Source organism: Neolamprologus brichardi, chromosome 7 (assembly GCF_056152115.1).
Source record: "Neolamprologus brichardi isolate AB-2024 chromosome 7, ASM5615211v1, whole genome shotgun sequence".
Lineage (NCBI taxonomy): Eukaryota > Metazoa > Chordata > Actinopteri > Cichliformes > Cichlidae > Neolamprologus > Neolamprologus brichardi.
The window spans coordinates 2,737,438-2,760,000 of record NC_142110.1 but is presented as its reverse complement, the minus strand read 5'-3'; the positions used below and the strand labels follow the sequence as shown (position 1 = coordinate 2,760,000).

The 22,563-nt window shown below is 39.8% G+C and overlaps 2 protein-coding genes across 2 annotated transcripts in view; both read right to left on the bottom strand.

Moving 5' to 3' along the window:
• The window catches only part of LOC102784361 (putative polypeptide N-acetylgalactosaminyltransferase 8), an 8,072-nt gene extending 2,582 nt beyond the window's left edge, over positions 1–5,490 (bottom strand). Inside the window, exons 1-9 of the mRNA XM_087844589.1 lie at positions 5,328–5,490; positions 4,461–4,806; positions 3,721–3,887; positions 3,351–3,537; positions 2,148–2,345; positions 1,927–2,041; positions 1,439–1,624; positions 1,108–1,245; positions 868–977 (exon numbers count right to left, since the gene is read on the bottom strand). Of these exons, the coding sequence (XP_087700715.1) occupies positions 868–977; positions 1,108–1,245; positions 1,439–1,624; positions 1,927–2,041; positions 2,148–2,345; positions 3,351–3,537; positions 3,721–3,887; positions 4,461–4,806; positions 5,328–5,490 (1,610 nt within the window). The remainder of the gene's footprint in view (positions 1–867; positions 978–1,107; positions 1,246–1,438; positions 1,625–1,926; positions 2,042–2,147; positions 2,346–3,350; positions 3,538–3,720; positions 3,888–4,460; positions 4,807–5,327) is intronic.
• Positions 5,491–11,832: 6,342 nt separating this feature from the next.
• On the bottom strand, positions 11,833–20,690 carry LOC102777476 (putative polypeptide N-acetylgalactosaminyltransferase 8). Its single transcript, XM_087844324.1, has 11 exons — positions 20,513–20,690; positions 18,384–18,633; positions 18,005–18,171; positions 16,707–16,890; positions 16,259–16,456; positions 15,942–16,056; positions 15,662–15,847; positions 13,812–13,949; positions 13,440–13,535; positions 12,203–12,370; positions 11,833–12,012 (listed from the first exon to the last, which is right to left on the bottom strand). Exons 1-11 carry the CDS (start codon positions 20,688–20,690, stop codon positions 11,878–11,880), a joined length of 1,815 nt encoding a protein of 604 aa, XP_087700450.1. The 3' UTR covers positions 11,833–11,877.
• Positions 20,691–22,563: the final 1,873 nt, after the last annotated feature.

Here is a 22,563-nt window from a genome sequence, read left to right as displayed (position 1 = left end):
CTTTGGGTGCCTTGAAAAGCGCTATATAAATCCAATCCATTATTATTATCATTATTATAAACTGAGACAGTTCAATCACTGAAAGGAACATTTCCTCTATTTATTCAATGTATTGTTTTTAGACAAACTCCTCTCAGGTCGTGGGTCATTTGGTCTTATTTGAGTGCTTTTGCTTTCACCATTCGTGCCTCTGACTCCATTCAACCCTTGAAAATGTACCTATTCAGCCTGGCTTTTCCAAATCGCTAATTCTCGCTGCTCATTAATTGCTGTATCACTACTCGTTTCTCTGGATAATCATGACCTCTCCCTACCTCTACTTACGAAAGCTTTTGTTTGTTTCTCTATTTTACCTTGTTTTAATGACTTACTGCTCAGTGTAATCATTTACTGTTATTGCTTACTGTGAAGCACTTTGGTGTACCTCCTGGTTTTAAACGTGCTATATAAATAAAATTGTATTATTTGGAACAAGTTCTGAATGTTGTGGGACAAAGAAGTGTTTGCTGCTTTATACATTGTCCAACAAATCTTTAAATTTAATACAAATTGGATTTGGTGGTTCTCTTGAAGTGGTTTTATTTATGATCCTTATTGCTTTGTTTTGCAGAATGTATATTGGATATGTGTTTGTTTTACAGTTGTTTCCCCACACGTCCACAAAATATATCATGTAATATAATGAAGTATAACAGCATGATACAGAGATGTTTGGTTTATGAGAGCCTTAACTTTACAGAGAATTGCAAGAGACACAATTTTCATTAATGTACAACATGAAAAGCAATGATGTTTTTAATTAAATCCAAATCATGCAGTCACACTCAGTTGATTTCTTTGAATTAAATTACAAATTTACAAATACACCATTTATAATCACTTACTTGAGGTCCAAAGTTGTGGCACATGTAGGCAATCGGTGTGTGACCTGGTACTGGACCTTGGTCTAGGCACATGTCAGCATCAAGGTTCTTCATCTGTCATCAGGAGAACATTATACATATTACAAATGGATACAGACAAAACATGAGAAAACACTGATTCCCACACATCCTGCAGGACTCGACTGTAACAAACATACTAAGCAACAGAGAAAATTAAACTTACTCCTCCGTATGCAAGGAGGTCGTCCCAGGGATCCAGCTTAGGATACACATTATCCAGGTACCATTTGAAAGGTTTACAGTTCAGCCTTTCTCTGAGTTTCTTCCTCTCTGAAATGTCGCCTATGTCAATTCCATGATTCTGCAGGAACAAAGAAAAAGATGTGAATCGATTCACAGATTGTGACTGAGGAAGAATCTAAAGAAAGATTTCCTTAAATGTCGATGCTGAAAACACAAAGAACACTCAAAGGCCTCATGATTCTGTGAACAGGAGAATGAAATATCCTTTAGAGAAAACATAATTTGCTGTTTGTGTCAGTGCCTCAAAACACCTCAAATGGGATGTTCCAAGCCAGGTTAACGTTGTGCTTGTATTCATCCATCCAGATCTCTGCAACTCTGAGGGCATTTCTCTTCATGGCAGGACCCAGGTCAGGCATGTAGGGCTTGTGGGCCCTCTCGATGTGGGCGATCTTGGAACATGGAACAACTTCAACACTGCCTCCACATGTCCATACCTACATGAAAAAAAAGCACAATAAAACTCAGTCACTATTCTTTCCATGGCTAAGATATGACTTTAGACCTCATCTCCTTGTTTGTATTACATAATGCAATTCATTTACTTGCTACCTGCACCTTCAGTTTCTATGGTATGTTTATAGCCATTTTAAATGATCTGCAGATTAGGACACCTGTGGTGATTATAACAAAATCCAGAAGGTCCATCTGCACAAATGTTCTATATAATCTGATGGCAAAGACACTTATGTTTGCTTTACTATGAAAGAGAATTTATAACTATGGGATGTTTACTCACACGAATTCCCAGCTCAACATTTTCTCCACCATACACTTTCATTCCTTCATCAAGGACTCCAATTTCCCCCAGAAACTTTCTCTCAGCAACCAGGATCCCCATGACAGATGGACTCCTAAAGTCAAAGAGCTCTCTATTTTAACTATTATATTGATGTTAGATCATAACGATAGAGTTAATATGGCTGTTATATTGGTTACATTGATTTCACTTGAACTTACTTGCCAGGCAGTGAACCGTCATTAAGTTTGTAATACTCGGGTGTAAAACTCTCGTACATGCACCACAGAGCCCAGTCGAAGGCGTGTGCACTGGGATGATATGTAGTAACCTTGAGATCATCAAAGCTGACTTTATCAAACACCGGGGAAACCACCACAGTTCGGTCAGCTTTAATCTGTGTCAGCAGAGGTTCAGCCCTGCATGAAGGAGGGGAAAAAAGAAAAGGTGGGAAAGTTAGTCAACTAATGTGTACATTTCATTAACTGCTGACATGTCTGGGTCAATACTCTTCAATCACACTATGCAGCATGATTATGGCAGCTGGTATAAGCTGGAATTATGAGGTCACACCACTTTTGTGTCACGGTCTGGCTGGCAGACCGTGAGGATGTAGGGAAAGGAGGACCCAGGCGCGGAGCTCTGAATAAAGACAGTGCGTTTATTTACAGCGAAGGTAAATATTGATGCACAATTGATCCCCGTGTTCCCTAAGACTCCCGTGTGTGTCTTCTAGTGGCGTCCGTGTTCGTGCTCCCGGCTTTCGTGACTCTGCACACCCTGTGCGTGCTGTCCTTCCTCTCCACGTTCCTCCTGTAGGAGAACAATAGAGGCAGCCGTTAATCACTGACCCCCGTGGGCACACACGATCTGCACTTCCTAAACGCACACTGACTTGAGAGTCTAACGCATTGATCCCGCGTCGGTGGGAGCTCCAAGACTCTCCCAAGTAGCTCCCCCGACGAGGCCTGATCAGCAGCAGGTGCGTTCTTTGAGTGTGGCCAGTCCACCAGCAGGGCCACACCCACCAGGCCTGAAGGCGCCCGCAGGAGCATCTTCATTATTACCACCAATACAGTGCAACAAGTCTTTTATTGTCCCAGTAAAGCTGCTCTGTGACTTGTAGATCAGGAAGTAGTTGAAATCACTGGACAGTTGCCAGTTTTAGATAATCAGACATGTAAAGTGTTTGTATGTGAGAAAGATAAAACGTATTACTCTCAGCAAATCTGTCGTGAAACTTCGACACATCTATGGCCTCAAATCACTGATTGCAATTTATATTTGGTAAACTTGTAGCTAATCTCATGAAGACAGCATTGATATGTTCTTTAACACAATGTGGTAACATAATGTTGAAAGAAAACAGAAAATATAAGACTTAAACCAACAATTGAATATATGTATTTCTGCCATGTTCCTACCACATCTCATGGACTTCAATGTGAGCGTCCAGGATGGCCACCACATCAGCAGTAGCAGCCCTCCACCCGGATACTCTGGCATGAGCGAGACCTCTCTGCTCACTGTGCCTCACTCTCACAATATGGAGATTAGGGTTCTCCTGCTCAAGCGACTTCAGATACATGTCAAGGTCACCCTTCAGATTTTCTGAATGGAAAAAGATAGTTGTGTTTTTTTCTGAAGGAAGTGTGGGTAAGGAAGTGATACCAGCACATTCAAACCATCCAAAGAAGAAAACTAGTCCCAAACACGTGTGACGTGATGGTCTTCACTCAGCTTTTGATGATATATTTGAATTGGCTTATAACCAATCGTTTGTATCCAATTTACCATTAGAACTATGGTCATCCACCATTATTATCTCCTTCAGCAGGTTTTTAGGAGTGCGGTCGATGATGCTGCGCAGGGCTCTTTGGAGAACAGACAGGGCTTCATCCAGGTAGATGAGCACCACACTGAGACTTGGCAGGTCCTTGGGGTAACTCTTTTTCAAACACCTATTTATTAAAAAGATCAGAAATTTGAAATATTTTAGCAAGAAATGAACTGGATAGAGTAATTTTTTTTCTTTGAATGTACAGGAGAGTACGAAGCCCCGCAGGGGACATGGGAGAAAAAAAAAATTAAGACGGACTTTTGCGAGATCTCACAAAACAAACTCGGGATCTCGCAAAAGTTTTAGCCGCATTCTTCGGAGGCCGCCAGCTTGAAGCCGACCGGGAGGTCGAGGCACGATGTGCCGGGAAAGCGGGAAACCGGCTGTAGTAGATCTCGACCTCCCGTTAGCTTCGAGCTAGTGGGTGTCAGATCTCCGAAAACGTTGGAGCACTTTTGCAAATATGTGATGTCTTGTAAACCGAGCAGGTATCTGACGTTTACACAACTACATTCACGCCTCAAAATATCTTAAAAGAATATTTTGTGACCCAGAAAGAGTAATATTACAACTAAGTAGTTAGTTTTGCGAGATCTCGCAAAAGTCCGTCTTATTTGTTTTTCTCCCATGTCCCCTGCGGGGCTCCGTAGGAGAGAGAATGAAAGATTAAAATCATGAAAAATAAAAGTTGTACCGAGGATCTCTGGTATCTGGAAGAGGTCGATCCAGAGGGAGGCGATCGCTCAGAAAAACATTGTACCCATACTTCTCATACAGGCTCTGAGCCTCTCTTTGGTCATCCTCAGAGAGATTTGCCCCCCACTCCTTGAACAAGGCCGAGTTAGGGAACAGTTTTTCAGACTTCTTCATTTGATCTGCTTCATTTTGGGGTTGGATATTTGCATCATCTTTCTTCTTCTCTGCTTGCTTTTGAACTGCTGGCTGTTGGACTTCTGCTGATTTTCTTTTTTTTTCTCTGTCCTCTTCCAATATTTTCTGCATGATATCCTGCTTTTTCTCAAAACCTCTGAGTACTTTGTCTTCAGTAGAAAAGAATGTAAGCAAAAACACGATCAAAGAAATGGAATGAGTAACTTTCTTAGATACATGCACTCATCTTCTACATTTCCTACCTCTGTTTACATGCATACAGAAGGATAAAAACAAAAGCATAAATAAAAATACACTGCACGTTCAAAAGCTAAAATTGCAGTATTAAACACTTTAATTGAACAGGGACATAAACTTGTGTTATCATTTTATCTCATTTGTCAACAATAAACTGCAAAAGACCTATTTATTTATTTTTATAACCATACTAAGGGTGCTTTCATTAATGTCTTTCCCCCTACTTTTTACTAATAAATCATTGCCGGGCATTGACTTAATGTCATATCTTCAATACATGTGCATGTAAAACTGCCTCTGAATTTAATTGATATTTTGCTTAATTTTATTACCATATTTAACTTTCTTTCTCATATAAAACCCACGGGTAGCATTTAATCTTAATAATAATAATAATCATCTAAAAGAGAAACTTTAATCTGACTGAACTCACTTAGATCGTTGATTCTTTCCTCCAGGTTGGACGAGGTCTTCATACGCGGTGTGTCCATCTCTTTTTTAGTGTCCACGCCATTCTTCAGAAAGATGCCGAAGTACAGCATGACCCCCACAGCTCCCACTAACAACAACAGCCGTTTTATCCGCGTTCCCCTCATTCTGATAACACACCAGCCTCCCAGCCAGACAATCCAACGTGAGAGGACACAAAGAAGCGCACACACACGGTAAGCTCATCTATTGACTGGACGAGATCAAATAGCTGATAACTCCTGATGTGAATGCCATTAAATCGTTAGTGGAGCAGACACGTGAACATCGCTACCCGCCCATCGCGGCAGGTACGCCCTGCAGCAAGCAGCGTCAGTGTCATGGGCAGGCCCTGTGCGTCCAGACCCGCCCGAAAAACTGACTGTGCCTCGTGAATGTAGCAGACAATAAAAGATATAATGTAAATTTAAGAATTCTTTGTAATTGTCCAAGAATAGTGTGTTAATAAACATGGTCCAGCCAAACCAATTAAAAACAACTCTCATCTCCAATCTCAGACTTGATAAGTATCCCTCATGCTTCTTTGGGACTAAAAAGAGGTCTGCAGAAAAGTCTGCAAAGACCAAAACACCACCATATTACCAGATGACGAGGGGAGGTGCACAACAGACTATCACACAAAAATGACTACATTCCTCAGTGGGTAAAGGATAAAAATCAACTCCTACTTCATCTCATTAATATCACGAGTCCATAAGTAAACTGTCTTTTCTTTTTTATTCATATTTCTAAGTATGTGTGAACCCTGAACCCTGAATATGTCTAAGTACTGATTGTAAGATGTGACTGGATTAAAGAAAAAATGATGAAATGATGACTGAGAGGCTGTACATTTTTGCATACTGATAACATAAACGTATGTCTAAGTCTTACATATAAGGACATATTAATGTCGCTGTTGTTTACCAGGACAGACTCATATGCAAACTGATGACCTCGGACTTCTTTTCTTTATTTGAGTCACAGATGATGAAGGTCGGTTCTCTGAAAACCTTTTACTGTATTTTAATCTATCGACCTCCTGGACCTGCTGGGGTCTTTCTAACTGAATTTAACGACCTTCTGACATCGATCATTAAACTGGAGAAGGTTGTAATATTGGGACATTTAAACCTTCATATTGATGACGCTTCCTGTAACACTGCTGCTGAGCTCATCACTATCACTGAGTCTTTTAACTTTAAGCAGCATGTTTCTGGCCCCACACATACAAAGGGCCACACTCTGGATCTCGTTTTCTCCCTGGGTTTAAATATACATGATGTATGTGTGGAAGATGTCCATATGAGTGACCATAGTTGCATATTCTTTAATTTGTCATTTTACGTGGATCCTTCACCTCCTAAATTGATGATCCAAAGGCGGATTATAAACCAGGATGCTGCTAGAAGGTTCTCTGCCATGTTTGACCCTCACATGGCTCAAAATGATATGGATTCACTTATTTTGTCTTTTAACAATCAATGTAAATCTATTTTAGATACGGTGGCACCTCTGAAACTAAATGTTGTCCATTCTTTAAATTTCTGTCCTTGGATAAATGAAAATATGCGAAATTTTAGGAAATATTGTCACAAGTTGGAATGTTTATGGAAGGCTTCCAAGCTTGAGGTCCATAGGGTACATCTCAAGGAATCAATTTCCTCACTTAACGACATGATAAAAAATGCCAGAACTGAATATTTTGCTAATCTAACAGCTTCAAAAAAGAAAAAATCCCAGAGTATTGTTTGATACAATTAAAAACATTGTCTCTCCTGATATTCCTCATGTACCAGTCTATACTAAATCTGATTGGAATGACTTTTTAAACTATTTTGTTAATAAGGTCGCTGCCGTCAGGTCTAATATTTCTCCATCATCCTTGATTGGGGCGATCGTGGCTCAAGAGTTGGGAGTTCACCTTGTAATAGGAAGGTTGCTGGTTCGAGCCCCGGCTCGGACAGTCTCGATCGTTGTGTCCTTGGGCAAGACACTTCACCCACCGCCTACTGGTGTTGGCCAGAAGGGCCAACAAGCTATTGTTGAACCAATATTAAAGAAGCCAAATTTGGACCCATCTCTTCCAAGCAGTTACAGGCCAATATCAAAATTACCATTGGTGTCAAAGATCTTGGAAAAAACAGTTGCAGAACAACTTAACAACTTTTTGGAGAAGAACAATGTTCTGGACATTTTCCAGTCTGGTTTCCGCAAATTGCGCTCCACTGAAACCGCTTTGCTTAAAGTGTCACTGATGGCAGCAGAGTCTGGAGAGTACACCGTTCTGGTTCTGTTGGATCTCAGCTCTGCTTTTGATACTGTTGATCACAGCATCCTGATAAATAGGCTGAAGGACTTGTTTGGGATTACTGGTGTTGTTTTAAATGATTTATGTCGTATCTGAGAGATCTTTTACCGTCTGTATAAATCATGTGCTGTCGGAAACATCAGTTCTGCCTTCTGGGGCACCTCAAGGATCTGTTTTAGGTCCTATTCTCTTTTTGCTGTATATACTCCCTCTAGGCCAAATTATCAGACATTACAATAATATTTCTTATCATCTCTATGCTGATGACATTCAGTTGTACTGTTCTTTCAAAGCTTCTGAGTTTTATAAATTGTCTTGTTTAAATAATTGTCTGTCAGAAATCAAACAATGACAGTTTCCTCCAGTTAAATGCAGATAAAACAGAAACCTTGATTGTTGCACCTGATCACATGCTCTCAGAAATTAAGCAGCATATCAGTTTTTTAGACCCCTTAGAAACTTGGGTTTTATATTTGACAGTTCAATGTCTCTTAATGTCTCTTGAGAAACACTCTAAACAACTTGTCCGGAACTGTTTTTATCATTTAAGAAACATTTCTAAACTCAGACTGGTGTCAAAGGCAGAACTTGAGATGATTCATGCTTTTATCTCTTCTCGTTTGGATTATTGTAACGGTCTTTTTACTTGTCTCAACAAACCAGCTCTGGATCTCTGTACAGAATGCAGCGGCAAGACTTTTAACTGGTACAAACAAAAGGTCACACATTACTCCAGTTTTGGCTTCTCTTCATTGGTTGCCTGTAAATTTTAGGGTTCATTTTAAAATTTTAGTTGTAACTTTTAGAGCTCTGCACGGTGAAGCTCCCCAGTATATCTCTGACCTGTTGAAACCTCATGCTTCATCCCGAGCACTTAGGTCTTCAGGTCAGAGACTACTGGTGGTCCCACATACTGGGTTTAAAACACGTGGGGATCGGGCTTTTCAGGCACCGAGGCTGTGGAACTCCCTGCCGTTGTCTTACTCTACTGACTCCTTTAAAAAGCAGCTGAAGACATTTTTATACAAACGGGCTTTTAATTAATTTTAACTTGTGTGTCTGATCTTATTGTGAAGCACTTTGTGATTTTTATCTGTGAAATGTGCTATATAAATAAATTTTACTTACTTACTTACTTAATAATAATAATAATAATAATAATAATAACCTCCTCAGGTTTTAAAATAACTTTATTTTACAATCCCAGATGAACAACATATGACCTGTTATACCTTCTCGTTATTGGTTCAAAAATAACAGAAGCAGTGTGTAAACTAAGTAGACCCCATAATTCAATACTTTTTAGCACCAATAAGTTGAAGTAATTCTTTCCTCTCATGCCATTACGGAGGAATCTTGGAGGCCAAAATTGCTCCAGTTCATTGAAGTCCTTGGGCATTTGTGTGTGCACAGCTTTCTTTAGAGCTCATTCAGCCTTTTAATTGGCTTGAATCTGGTCTGGACATTGACTGGGACATTGCAACAGCTTGATTCTTTACTTTTTCTGCCATTCTGTTTTAGATTCACTGGTGTGTTTGGCATCATTGCTCTGTTGGTCAAGTCAGACAGATGGACTCACATTTCACTCTAGAATACCTGATGTACGAGGCGTTCCTGGTCAGCTCAGTGAGTACAAAGTGCCCAAGTCCTGTGGCTGCACAACAAGAATAAATTGTTACCCATCAACCACTCTGCTTGACAGTTTATATGCTGTGTTTGATTTTCACCAATTGTGGCACTGTGCACCATAGCTCAATATCATAGTTTGATTTTGTGTGTGCAAAATACATTTTTGCAGATATCTTGTGGTTCAGATACAATTTTCCAACCCTAGCCTGTGCTGCCGTGTTCTTTTTAAAATTTAGAGGCTTTCTCCTGGTAATCCTTCCAAACGAGCGAGTCTTGTTCAGTCTTGTTCTTTGGATACTTTCATTAACTTGAATATTCTAATTGAGCCCTGTAGAGTCTGCGATGTGGATTTCTTTTCCAGTTTCTCTGAACATTGCACAGTTTGACCTTCTGGTGATGTTGCTGAGATGTCCAGTCCTGGGAAGATTGGCAAGTGTCTGACATTGTTTTCCACTCGTGAATAATCTTTATCGGTGTGGAATGATGAACTTCAAAGTATTTGAAACTTGTAACCCTTCCCAGACACACACCCAAAACCCATAGACACACCCGAGGTTAAAAGTATAATGTTGTCACGGTTGTTACGGTTCCATTATGAAACAGGTTACATTTATCAGCAGCATGTCTTAGACCACCCCTATCTTTCAACTGAGCTGTAAATTTCGTGTCAGTGACATACCTGTAAAGTTTCTTAACTTCATCTTGAGTTTGTGTGACATTATTCCATTTAGAAATTCTGTCCATAGCCAGACAGGGATGCACATGCATAGGTGTGTGCAATAGCCTTAATCTGAACCTCATTTTGACCTGGTGGCACACAGACAATACTTTAATGTGTTGGTAGGTGCTCCAGCTGAACACATCCCTATTTCCTGTACCCTTTTCCAAGTATTTATGAGTCACATCTAACAAATTTTTAAACAATGGCTTCACTTTGATGGCAACTACACACCTAGAAACCTTCCAGACTACATTTGACTTTTAGTAGTCAATTGAGTGCATACATTTACAGCAAATTGTTGTTTTTGGTCATAGTTTTTCCCTTTCGAGCCAGATGTTAATTGATTTAGTGAGGCTGTTGTGGCAAAGGATTTGGCGCACACAGCAGTACAAGGTAAAGGTTTGTTCTCTGCAGCTGAATATGTGCTTAGAACAAGCAAACAGTTCTGTCCTCGCTCTCTCTTCTCTGGGCTCCAGCAGTTACTCAAATAGGGAAGGCTTAATAACACAATGCCTGCCAGGACAGCACACCCACTGGACCCACTGGACCACCCCTCCACTGCATCTGAGACACATATCACACCATCATCTCACTCACAATTTCGTTAAAATAAAATAAAAAATTAGAATTGCTCGTTAATCTATTGTCAATCTGTAGTCGGTCAAAAAAAGAAGCAAAACAAAAACCTAATTGGTCCTTAAAGTTGGGAAATTACTGTTACACCAGTCAAAACATGAAAAAACCCACAGCTTAGCTCAATAAGATAAATATCTCAGAATGAAAAAGTACACTAAAGAATGAGCTCAACTAAATTTAAAATATACAAAAGAGATTTAAAAATTCCAAATCTAAACACGATACAATAAAGAGTATTGTTTTTGCACCTGTACAATTATGCAGAGTTAATGGAGTTTAGCATTGCAGCACAATCAGGTTTACATAAAGTGGACCAAGAGCCCTTTTATTCACTCACGGGTGACGTCCAAGCCGTACAGTCATCATGCATTCCTGTTTTTCTTGCTGCAACTGTTCAATGTCAGTTCTGCGAAAGATAATTCTTAAAAGGTAATTATCTGTGGATCTGTGTATTGACAAAGACTACAGGTCGTGACTACCTTTAAACCTGAGCAATAAAGCTATTTTTACTTGTGGCTATTTGCACAATAGAAGGGGTAAAAAGAGATGACACACCAGTCTAATGAACTTGAATGCTTGCACCTGCACACCTGTGTTTTTCAATATTTTGCACAACACTATATCATAATTATTGTATCACAACATATGGATATATTATACTATATTTTCATGAATCAAATAAACCTCTTTTCAAAATGTCAATTTCTGGATTTTGCACATTAGCTGTTCATTGACCCTGTGCACGAGAAAATGCTAACTTTTCTATTTTGCTCTGAGGCACGGGGGAAAAATATCAACAAGTCGATGAACATCGTTTACAGATATATTGGGTAAATGCCCGAGACATCTATAGAAATGTAAATCGCCGCTTGATTCATTCATTTGCTTAACTTGTTTTGGACTGTAAACAAGGCGCGAATAGGACACCGGAAACAAAGCTCCCCACAGGAGTTTCCGCACCGGAAGTAGTATATGCTAACGTGCACATAGTCAATTAAACTCCAGGAATTTTGCAAATGTTTTAAAGGTAGAAAAATGTGTACTCTAGTTATTTGTAGTGAGAACTGTAGAATTGCAAACATTTTCCAGGGTAGTCAGCGATATCATTGCAAAAACACGCTTAAATGGTTTTGACCTTTTTTAAAAAAGAAATTTATTTTAAATGAGATCAAGTTTGAGCACACTTTAATATAACAGACGTTCATGTTAAAAACGGCACTAAAAGCTTGTGACGAGATGCTCGATCCTCCAGCTCTGCCCACTGCACTGCTGAATGATGAGTTCATAGTAAAAGTTTGCTCCCTGGGCGATTTCAAGGCATCTGTTTGTTGCTTTGTTCATGATTGCTTGGCCCTGCCACAGGTTGAAAGAAAGTATGAGGCAACAGTGCACAACAAGTGTTTGTAAAACAAACATTGATGTATGTCAGTAGGAGCATCTGAACATTTTTGACTTTAGCACCTCCCACCAGTGGCACCTGAAAAGACACTATACAGGGACGCCATTTAAACATTACCATGATTGTTATCGACCAAGATCTTACTTGTTTGAAGTCCCAGTGCATGTGTAGTTCATTCATTTTTGCCAGTGGACACTCCTGCAGGGTGGGAGAACTTCCAGAGCCTGGATCAACCAGGCAGCGATCACTGTTATAATTGTGAGATGTAATCCCCCCAATGATTATTTCACCATCTGTGTTGTAGTAGCAGTGCTGTTAAAAGGAAAAGTAATAACTTCAAATTATATTCAGTCATATTTATTATCCTGGTAGTTTGGTTGTCTACATTATAGGGCTGCCACAAACGATTATTTTGATAGTCGACTAGTCACCGATTATTTTTGCCATTAGTCGACTAATCAGATCATCATCCATTGGACATACAGCTTATTGCACCAGCAGCATCTGCTCTTATATAACTATCATTAGTTTACAACTTTAAGTGTTTAAGGTATGTGCTAACTAAAAATAAAGACAAGATGATAGTTTATTAAATTTTAATGAAATTTGCAGATTGTTTCGGTGAAGTTTAATAAACTCCTTGCTATCTAAAATATAACAGGACACCAGAGTATATTCTGGAGCATCTCACACTTCTGATAATCAGCTGTCTGCTTGACGTTTATTCAGCTGTGTAAAAACTATAACTTTAATCTCAACCAAACCGATTTACTCAGGAACAAATACTAAAAAAAGCCAAACAATAACATTTTAAAGTTATCTAAGTGACTTATATATGTTTAACCTGAGTAGCGAAAGACTGCGGTGGGTTTGAAAACGATTAGCGGGAGTCCGGTGTTCTCACGGCTCTAGTTAGCCTAGCCCCCGGCTAGCTATCGAGCTAGTGGGTAACAGACGTCTCCAAAAACGTCGGAGCGCTTTTGAAAATATGTGGTGTCTTGATAAACTGAGCAGATATTTGAGGTTTACACAGCTACATTCTCGCCTGAAAATATGTTAAACGTTTATTTTGTGACCCAGAAAGAATAATAAGAGTAATATTAAAACTAACTAGCTGCCGCCATTGTTGGAAACTGAGCTGGGCCGCGGTATGGATTCTAAGACACAGCTTCTTCTTCTTCGGGGTTTAACGGCAGCTGGCATCCTTGTACATGCAGTGCTGCCATCTTCTGTTTCAGTCCGTTATTACACTCTTAAATCCTACTACTTATTCCTGCGTCTTTTGTGATCTTACAAAGCTTCAAACGACGCGTCGACTATTAAATCAGTCGTCGACGTAATTGTGACTAGTCGACTAATCGTGGCAGCCCTACTACATTACCTGTGGTTGTTGGAAGTGGCATCCATGCAGGATGGGGATATTTCCTGGAACAGGTCCTTGGTCCACACAGTGGCTCTTAAGAAGGTCGTTCCGTAACTGGAGTGTCAAAATTGCTTATTTGCTTTGTACTGAATCATATACTTACTGTGTGGGTACAGTTTCTAAAAAGATATATTTAAATCTCCTGAGCTTTGCTACTACATTTTTTTTTTTTTTTTTAATTTACCACATTTAGAGTCTTAAATCATGGAAAGCCTCCTGAAATACAACCTAACTTTTAACACCACCACATTTCTTATCTTGAACTTACTCTAATAGATATTTTTGTCCTTGTGACAAAGTGCTCAAAAAGCAAAATAAAAAGCCACTTACCACACCATAACCCAACATGTTATCCCATGTTAACAGACTGGTGTAGACATTTTCCAAGTACCATTTGAAGGGTTTACATTTAAGCTTCTCTCTGAGCTCCTTCCTCTGAGACACATCACCAATATCGACCATGTGATCCTGTGTGTCAGATGTCACACCAGAAAGCATGATTTCCACAGTAACATTCTTATTTCTAAAAGAAATGTCATGAAATGAATGCTGGCTAAAACAGCTGTGTTTACTGTAGTTTTTGTGAAAAACTGTCAGGTTTGAGGTAATAATGTGGCAGCGTTACCTTGGAAAGCCTTTCCCCCTCAACAAAAGTGTCATTTTGGCTAAAATGATCAATAAGAAGAAAATATTCTATAGACTTATACAGTGAACTTTTAAACAGAACAATACATTTAGGGACAAAACAGCCAACCACTAAAAGGAAGCATCTCTCCTGAATAAATAGGACAAATAGTATACCAGGTACAAAAAAAGTTGAAGAAAGATATTCCTCAGTTTAAGCTTGTAATTGGTAGTGTAAGCTAATTTGCATTATAAAGTAATTTATAATATAGGCCAGGGGTCGGCAACCCGCGGCTCTTTTGTCCTTATACTGCGGCTCCGCGTGGTTTGGGAAAATAAATGAGAAGTATTTAGCTGAAGTGTATTTTATTTGTCTTTAGTTCTTTTTTTAACTTGTAGTTCTAAATTGGAAGATTATTGTGATATTGAAATATAAAAATAAAATTATATTTTATTATTTTTCATCGCTCAAAATAAGCGTCACACTCGCGGAAGCCGGTATACCCGCCGAAACGCCGTGCATTTATCGAGACTTTCAACCCCAGGTAGGCCAATCCACATTATGTCAACAGCTCCACCGTGAACTATGTTAAAAACAAACACCGCTCACGCCTCACAGATGGCAGCTTACAGTCCTGCGTAAAGATAAAAGTGACTTCGTACAGCCCCGATCTGCAGATGCTGTGCGCAGAGGTTCAGGAGCAGAAGTCCCATTGTAAACATACCACAGCAGACCCGACGATGTTTGCATGAACACGCTTTTCAGCATCTCTTTATTGACCACTTTTCACACACGGTTGCTGTACGCATACAGCCGGCTTTAGCTTTGCAGCTCACAGCCCGACAACACAACAGTGAGGCGTGATTGCGGGTGCAGCTCAGGTGCATCCACCTTCCATGCAGCGGCGCTGCAGACCACGCCCCGCCGCACACATTAACCAGGTAAAATACATATTTAGGCAGAAATTTGCAAATATCTATATTTTTTTAGCAGCATAGTGCTTTTTTTTCCAATTACTTTTTAAAAGTCAGGTCAAGGCTCCAAAAGCCAAAAGGAGATATAAGGCTGGCGTCTCACAACAGTTTTTGTTTGCTGGATCATTTTAGTTCAGCTTTCCTTTTGTTATATTTCTTTAAGAGTTCAAAATGTGTTAATTACATAAATAAAATGTAATTTTCTCTGTAGCACTTCACGGATTTCATAAGCAACACACCTTAGTTGCTCTGTGGATTCTTTTAAAAAGCAGTTAAAAACTTTTCTGTTCAAACAAGCCTTTTGTTGATCTACGTATTTTATATTCTTTACATTATTTACATTTGATCTTTTACATTGTGTATAATGTCTATTGATTGTATTGTTTATTTTAATCTTTTAATCTTTGTGTACAGCGCTTTGTGACTGCCTGTCTGTTAAAAGCGCTTAATAAATAAACTTTTTCTCTCCGATATGCGATCCAGTAATTTACGTCAGTATCGGACCGATACCGATACGTAATATCGGATCGGTCCATCTCTATACTAAACATAAACTTTATATTATAAATCATCATACAAACCTCCAGTGGGACATTCCACGCGATAAATACATTTTTCTTGTATTCATCTAACCAGATATCTGCCACCCTCAGAGCATTTCTTCTCATGGTAGGGCTGAGATCAGGTGCATATGGTTTATGGGCCCTCTCGATGTGGGCTATCCTCGAGCAGGGCACAACCTCTATACTTCCTCCGCACAGCCACACCTGAGTAGACACAGATCAGATGGCCGTGATTGGCAAATCTTCAATCTTAAATAGTTTAAAAGCGTGGACTATAGTATTATTACTAATAACTTACACGAATTCCAAGTTCAACATTTTCCCCACCATAAACTGTCATCCCACCATCCAGCCCACCAATTTCTCCAAGAAAAGCTCTGTCTGCTGCAAAGATTCCCATAACAGAGGGACTCCTGGGCAAAAACCAACACATGAGTTGTTTTTTTTTACCAACAATTCTCTACCTATATTGTCTGCAATCCAATGTCACAGAGAACAGACTAAGACACATAAAGCAACATTTCACTGTGGAGCAACAAGAGAGTTTCCACTGGTGCTTGAGATACATTTTGTGATGCTGTCTCTATCGCCTCTTTGCTTGCACGCTTCACGTACTTCCCCGGTTGTGATTCATCCATCTTCTTTACCCACTCAGAGCCAAAGGGCTCGTATGTGCACCACATTGCCCAGTCAAAGCCATGAGAAAATGGGATATATCTTTCCACGTGTAGGTCATCAAAATGGACCTTATCAAAGACAGGGGACACTACAACAGTCTTGTCAGCTTTGATCCTGTCCAGCAAAGGTTCTGCCCTGAAGAAGAGGAACAAATAAGACACCAATGATCTCAAGAGAACTTTCCAGTATGTCTGTTCATAAGATTTCATCCAAAATTACTGTTTTTATCTGAACTTGAAGCGCTAGCAAAAGAAATAACTCATTAAATAAGGAGGGAAATGGGTACTTCCGATTGGTGGAGGATGTGTTCCTCGACTGCCTTCCTACTTTACTCTTGTTTTCCTGGGGGGAAAAAACAAACCATAAAGTTAAAACATGTACTTACCATCCTTCTGTGGCTTCAATATGGGCATCTAAAATGGCCACAACGTCAGCTGTGGCGTGCGCCCAACCGGATATCCGGGACTGTGATAAGCCCATTTGTTGCATATGTCTCACTTTCTTCACTAATCCAGGCATCTCTTTGTTAATTTGATCTATGTAGTCTTGTAAGGGTTTTCCAAGGTCATCTGCAATTGAAATAGAGATCTGTGACAAAGCTGATGTAGTTCAAAATACTGAGTGACATTAGCGAGGACTAGGGATGGGTATCGTTGAAGTTTTATCCGATACCAGTGCCAAACCGGTACTTTTGAAACGGTGCCGGTGCTTAAACGGTGCTTAAAGAATGGAGAACACAAAATTGTCCAAAAACCTCTCATGTTCAGCTGTTTTTTTGTAAAAAGATAACAATGTTAGCCTTTTCTGCAGCTATAGGGCATATATGGTATCACTCTTGGCTGGAAGCAGTGCTTAAACAATGGAAAAAACACAAACTTTGTCCAAAAACCTCTCATGTTTAACTGTTTTCCACTTTTTCTTTGGTCATTTTAGCCTTTTTGGCCAGGGTGAAGGGAGTATCTGCCATCAAACAAGAAGACAGCCGCATGTAGCTATGATGATGTTTGCTAGTTCACCTTACATGCATTAATGTAATAACGTGGTTAGCCTACTCAACGTAAATTACACAAGAACAACATTAAGCTACTCACGCAGAGAAGAACGGCTGCTGCTGCATCATCATCCTCATCATTTCTGCTACACTGGCAGGGCTAGGGGCCAGGACTGTACTCTTCGGGTTTTTGGGGGATGTTGCTAACTCCGGGTCGATAACAGGCACCACACCCGCAGTAGATGTGCTCGATGTGAGGTCTCGCAGCAAGCTATCAAATACGGCGCGTTTCTCGGCTTTTAAAAAAAGCGCTATACGTCTCCAGATGTTTCATCAGATTTGAGGTGTTACCTCCTTTGACAGTATCACAGTATCAGCTTAAAGCACTTGTTGCAGCTGCTGAGTTTGCATCTTTTGCTGTGAAGTACAGCCAGACTTTTGACCGCTTCGCCTTGGACATTTTTAATCTGTAGCTCTGCTCTAAAAGAACGTACGTACCTGGACCCGCCTACTATCCTCGGAAACGTAAAATGATTGGCTAGAATCTAAAGTGTATCACAGCTCAGGAAAAAAAAGCACCGAAATGTGCGCTGCTTTTCGGTCTGGTTACTACCGTTTATGTCAGAACCGGTGCCATGATGGCACCGGATACCGGTACCCATCCCTAGCGAGGACTATCTTTGTAAGCTTACTGTAATTGCTGTAGTCATCCACCAGAATGATTTCTTTCAGCAGCTTCTTTGGAGTGTGGGTGATTATACTTTGTATTGCTCTCTTAATGACAGACAGGGCCTCATTTATGTAGATGAGTATCACACTGATGCTCGGCAGATCTTTGGGATATTTCTTTGCCAGACATCTGAACGGCATGAGATGGTGTGTATTAGATTAATGTTTTAGTAAGCTCAAACAGACCATTAGCCCAGCCCCGTTTTTCGAGGTTTACTTGGGAGTAGTGAGATCGTTTTAAGCTCTTCTAGGACAAAGGATGACAACATTGGAATTTACAGCAGAAAATAAATAAATAACTAAAAATACTTGACCGTCACAGATCTCATTAACAAAATGTACCTGGTATCTCTTGTGTCTTGAAGCTTCCTGTCAAGTGGCAGCTGGTTACTCAGGAAGGCATTGTATCCATAAATCTGAAACAGACCTTCAGCTTCCTTCTGCTCTTGTTCTGTCAGGCCATCGCCCCACTTGGTAAACAGGACGGAGTTTGGGTATAACTTTGACATAACGGTCTTCTCTTCTTCTTTGTCCACATTTTGTAAAATGGAATTTGTGAAATTCTTTTGACCTAAAACCTCGGTTAGCTTTGCTTTTGTGGAGGTTGAAAAACAGAAGGATGAAAACTGTTATTCATGGTTGGGGCAAAAGAAGAAGAAACCGGCTAACAGAATTGTTTCGACTTATCAAGTGCTCTTCAAAAACTCGTCACACAGATCAAATCTAGCATGCATCTTTCCACTTTTTTGGGTTCCTAACATTGAAAAAGAAAAAAACATAATTTTACCGGAGTTTGCCATTAAAACAACACTCCACCTTCATCATGGCCATATTTGTTATGATTAAATACAACAACCAAAACATGAGCAGGGTAAAGCAATGTCTATAAAAATGAAAAATGGATGAATACGCTTGAAGAGCAATGCCATATAAGATGGACGAAGCTGTGTTTAACAGCAACATTCGCCAAGAAAACTATACACAAGAAACCTTAGTGGACAATTCTTTTTTTATGCAATGAATAGCATTAAAGAAAAAGCATTGAAAGGAGATTTCTCATTGGTTGCAACCCTTATAGTTGGCAGTCTTGGCTTGCTCTGTCTCATTCTGCTTTCAGGTAATGGTAGCAGTGGTGGCGATGTACAGGGTGGGTCATTTATATGGATACACCGTAATAACATGAGAATGGTTGGTGATATTAAAGTCCTGTTTGTGGTACATTAGTATATGTGAGGGGGCAAACTCCTCAAGATGGGTGGTGACCATGGTGGCCATTTAGAAGTCGGCCATCTTGGATACAACTTTTGTTTTTTCAATAGGAAGAGGGCCATGTGACACATCAAACTTATTGGTAATGTCACAAGAAAAACAATGGTGTGCTTGGTTTCAACGTAACTTTATTCTTTCATGAGTTATCTACAAGTTTCTCTTTGTTCACAGCCATTGACATGTCAATGGCTGTGGGTCCATTCTTCATTATGGTAACCTCAAGGCCACTGGATATTTGAAATTGCTACATGATGATGTGTTTCCCTCTTTATGCACTGAAGCTGGCACGTTCCCTGAGTTTTTCCAGCAAGATGGTGCACCACCACATTATGGGTGCCAGGTCCGAGCATTCCTAGATGAACAGTTTCCTGGAAAGTGGATTGGTCGTCGTGGGCCAGTTGAATGGCCCCCAAGGTCTCCCGATCTGACCCCCTCAGACTTTTATCTTTGGGGTCATGTGAAGGCAATTGTCTATGGTGTGAAGATACGAGATGTGCAGCACCTGAAACTACGGATACTGGATGCCTGTGCTGGCATTTCTCCTGCGGTGTTGCTATCAGCGTGTGAAGAGTGGGAGAAGAGGGTTGCATTGACAATCCAACACAATGGGCAGCACATTGAACACGTTTTATAAGTGGTCAGAAACTTGTAAATAACTCATGAAAGAATAAAGTTACGTTGAAACCAAGCACACCATTGTTTTTCTTGTGACATTACCAATAAGTTTGAGTCACATGACCCTCTTTCTATTGAAAAAACAAAAGTTGTATCCAAGATGACCGACTTCTAAATGGCCACCATGGTCACCACCCATCTTGAGGAGTTTGCCCCCTCACATATACTAATGTACCACAAACAGACTTTAATATCACCAACCATTCCCATGTTATTACGGTGTATCCATATAAATGGCCCACCCTGTAGAATCACAATAGCCTTTTGCTCTACACTGGAAGCACATCCTCAAGACCAACCACCAACCAACACCACCATGACTTAACAGAGCAACTATTCATAAAAAGAGAGCCATGAGATTGGGAGTACACATTTACTTTTGACACACATACATTTCTTGTGAATGGTGGATTTTTACAATGTGATAGCTAATAATAGGTCAAGCTATTTCACTGAAGGGTAACTTTATCAATAATGTTGAAAAGAAGTCAGCGTGTGAGAATGTGAACTTTGAAACTGATACTCACTCAGTTTGTTTAGAGTCTGTTCGATCCTCTCCAGTTTTCTCTTTAAAAGTTCTTGATCAGCTACTCCCTCAGGAATAGATTTTCTGGGTTTACAACTTCTATTTGTGTAGATGATGAAAATGTATAGTGACAACAAAAACGATCCGATTATTCCAACTCTTCGTATGTTTACCTTCATTGTGGTTTCTCACAGAGGATCACAGTGTAATTATGTCCTCTGCAGCATTTCAGCTTTAAACTCAAGCTGTATAATAAAGCATATCTTATCTTAAAGTTTAAACATTTCTGAAAGAAAAAAAAAACTGCCAAAAACCATTATCAGGCTAACAATAAAGGTTTCAAAGTACACACAGTAAATTTCACGTGCTTGTAAAACTTACTCAGCCTCCTTTCTTTTACATGAATTCACTGTGGTTGTAATTGATATAAAAACATTAGCACATTTAGGATAAATGACAGCCTTGAAGCATTAAATATTACAGATAAGATTATGCTTGTTGTCCATTTCTATTTTTCTCTCTTCTTTATCCTCCTGTAACCAACCAACCAAAAGTTGAACACAGTAAAGCAATAAAATGTGTGTGAAAATAAAAACAAAGGTCACATGGTTATTGTAATAGCGCCTCAGTGAAGGACGAACACTTGGAAGCAGGAATTCTCTTCACCCAACGTGCAATTTATTTACAGATGCTGACAACAAGACAGGTTGGTGGTATGAACCACAAAAATAAGAAAGCTGCAAAATGCAAACTTACAACTGTTTAAAAAAACCCAAGGAAACTCAAAACATGTCAAACTCGTGGCTCTTAGTCTAGTAGCCAGCACTAATCCTACAGTGCCATCTCAAACTCTCCCTCGGGATCATCAACCAGGCTTATAAAGCTTAAACCTCTTCACAGAACAAACCAAGTAAGCAATAATCTGTTAACTCTCATAATAGATGTTTTGCAGAAAAGCGTGACAAAGACGTTTCCATATTTCCTATGAATTTTACTTTTATGTGCACCGGGATAGAATATGTGAAGTAAAATGGATTTGTTGTACAGGGTGTGCATGTGTGGCTGCATGAGGTATGGTGTTGTAGGTAAATGCAGTGCAACTCATGTCACCGTAGTAAAGACATATACTAAGATTTCACAACTGTGTAATTCTATTTCATATTTTCTGACAGCCTCAAAGTTTCCGAGCACTAGAATCTGTACTAATATAGTTTTTGTGGCTTGTTATATCGCGGCAGAGAGAGGTGCTCGAGTTATCTCCACCAGTGAGAGTATAGCGCCTCCGGTCCTGGGGCAAGTCGTTAAAACTACTTTTATTAGCATTCACAATTACCGGAGGCTAAGGTTATATTTATCTATTGTTTTAGGGTTTGATTGCTGCCTTCACATCTCCGTGGCAAACTGCCCGACCTTAATCGGAAGAGTGAAACGCCTTCCCAGCTGCTGTTGTGAGGGCTCCTCCTCGGTGGAGCCTGCTGTCTTGTCTTGTCGTGAAACTGTTTTTATTAAGTAGTGTTAAGGGTTCAAATATCGAGGAGGGATATATGGGTAATATTTAATAACCTTGAGATCATCAAAGCTGACTTTATCAAACACCGGGGAAACCACCACAGTTCGGTCAGCTTTAATCTGTGTCAGCAGAGGTTCAGCCCTGCATGAAGGAGGCGAAAAAAGGAAATGGTTCATACAATTTCACACAATATATTTTCTCAAATGCTGGTGAGATGTCTTGTTCAATACTTTTCAATCACGTCATGATGCTTGATTGTGACTTCTGGATGGCAGCTGGTAAATATTGGTATTAAGTGGAAGTCACCTTTTACAATTAAAATACTACACCCATGTTCAACTTTTAAATTATGCAAAAGCTTTGAACACTCGGTCACTTTGTTGCTCTAGAAATCAATCTTTGACGTAAACCTGCGCATACAGATCAGTATTTAAGGTTTGACTCTCGTCATCCACCGGAGCACAAACTGGGTGTCATCAAAATGCTACAACACAGAGTGAACACCAGTTTTCACAGATATGTATATAAGCCATCCAAACAAG

Coding starts and splice junctions, on each gene's coding strand:
- LOC102777476 (XM_087844324.1), bottom strand. CDS start 20,690: ATGAAGGTAAACATACGAAGAGTTGGAATAATCGGATCGTTTTTGTTG. Junction 13,950..15,661: donor CGTGGAATGTCCCACTGGAG/GTTTGTATGATG, acceptor TCTGACACACAG/GATCACATGGTCGATATTGG. Junction 12,371..13,439: donor GCCACTTCCAACAACCACAG/GTAATGTAGTAG, acceptor TCCTTTTAACAG/CACTGCTACTACAACACAGA.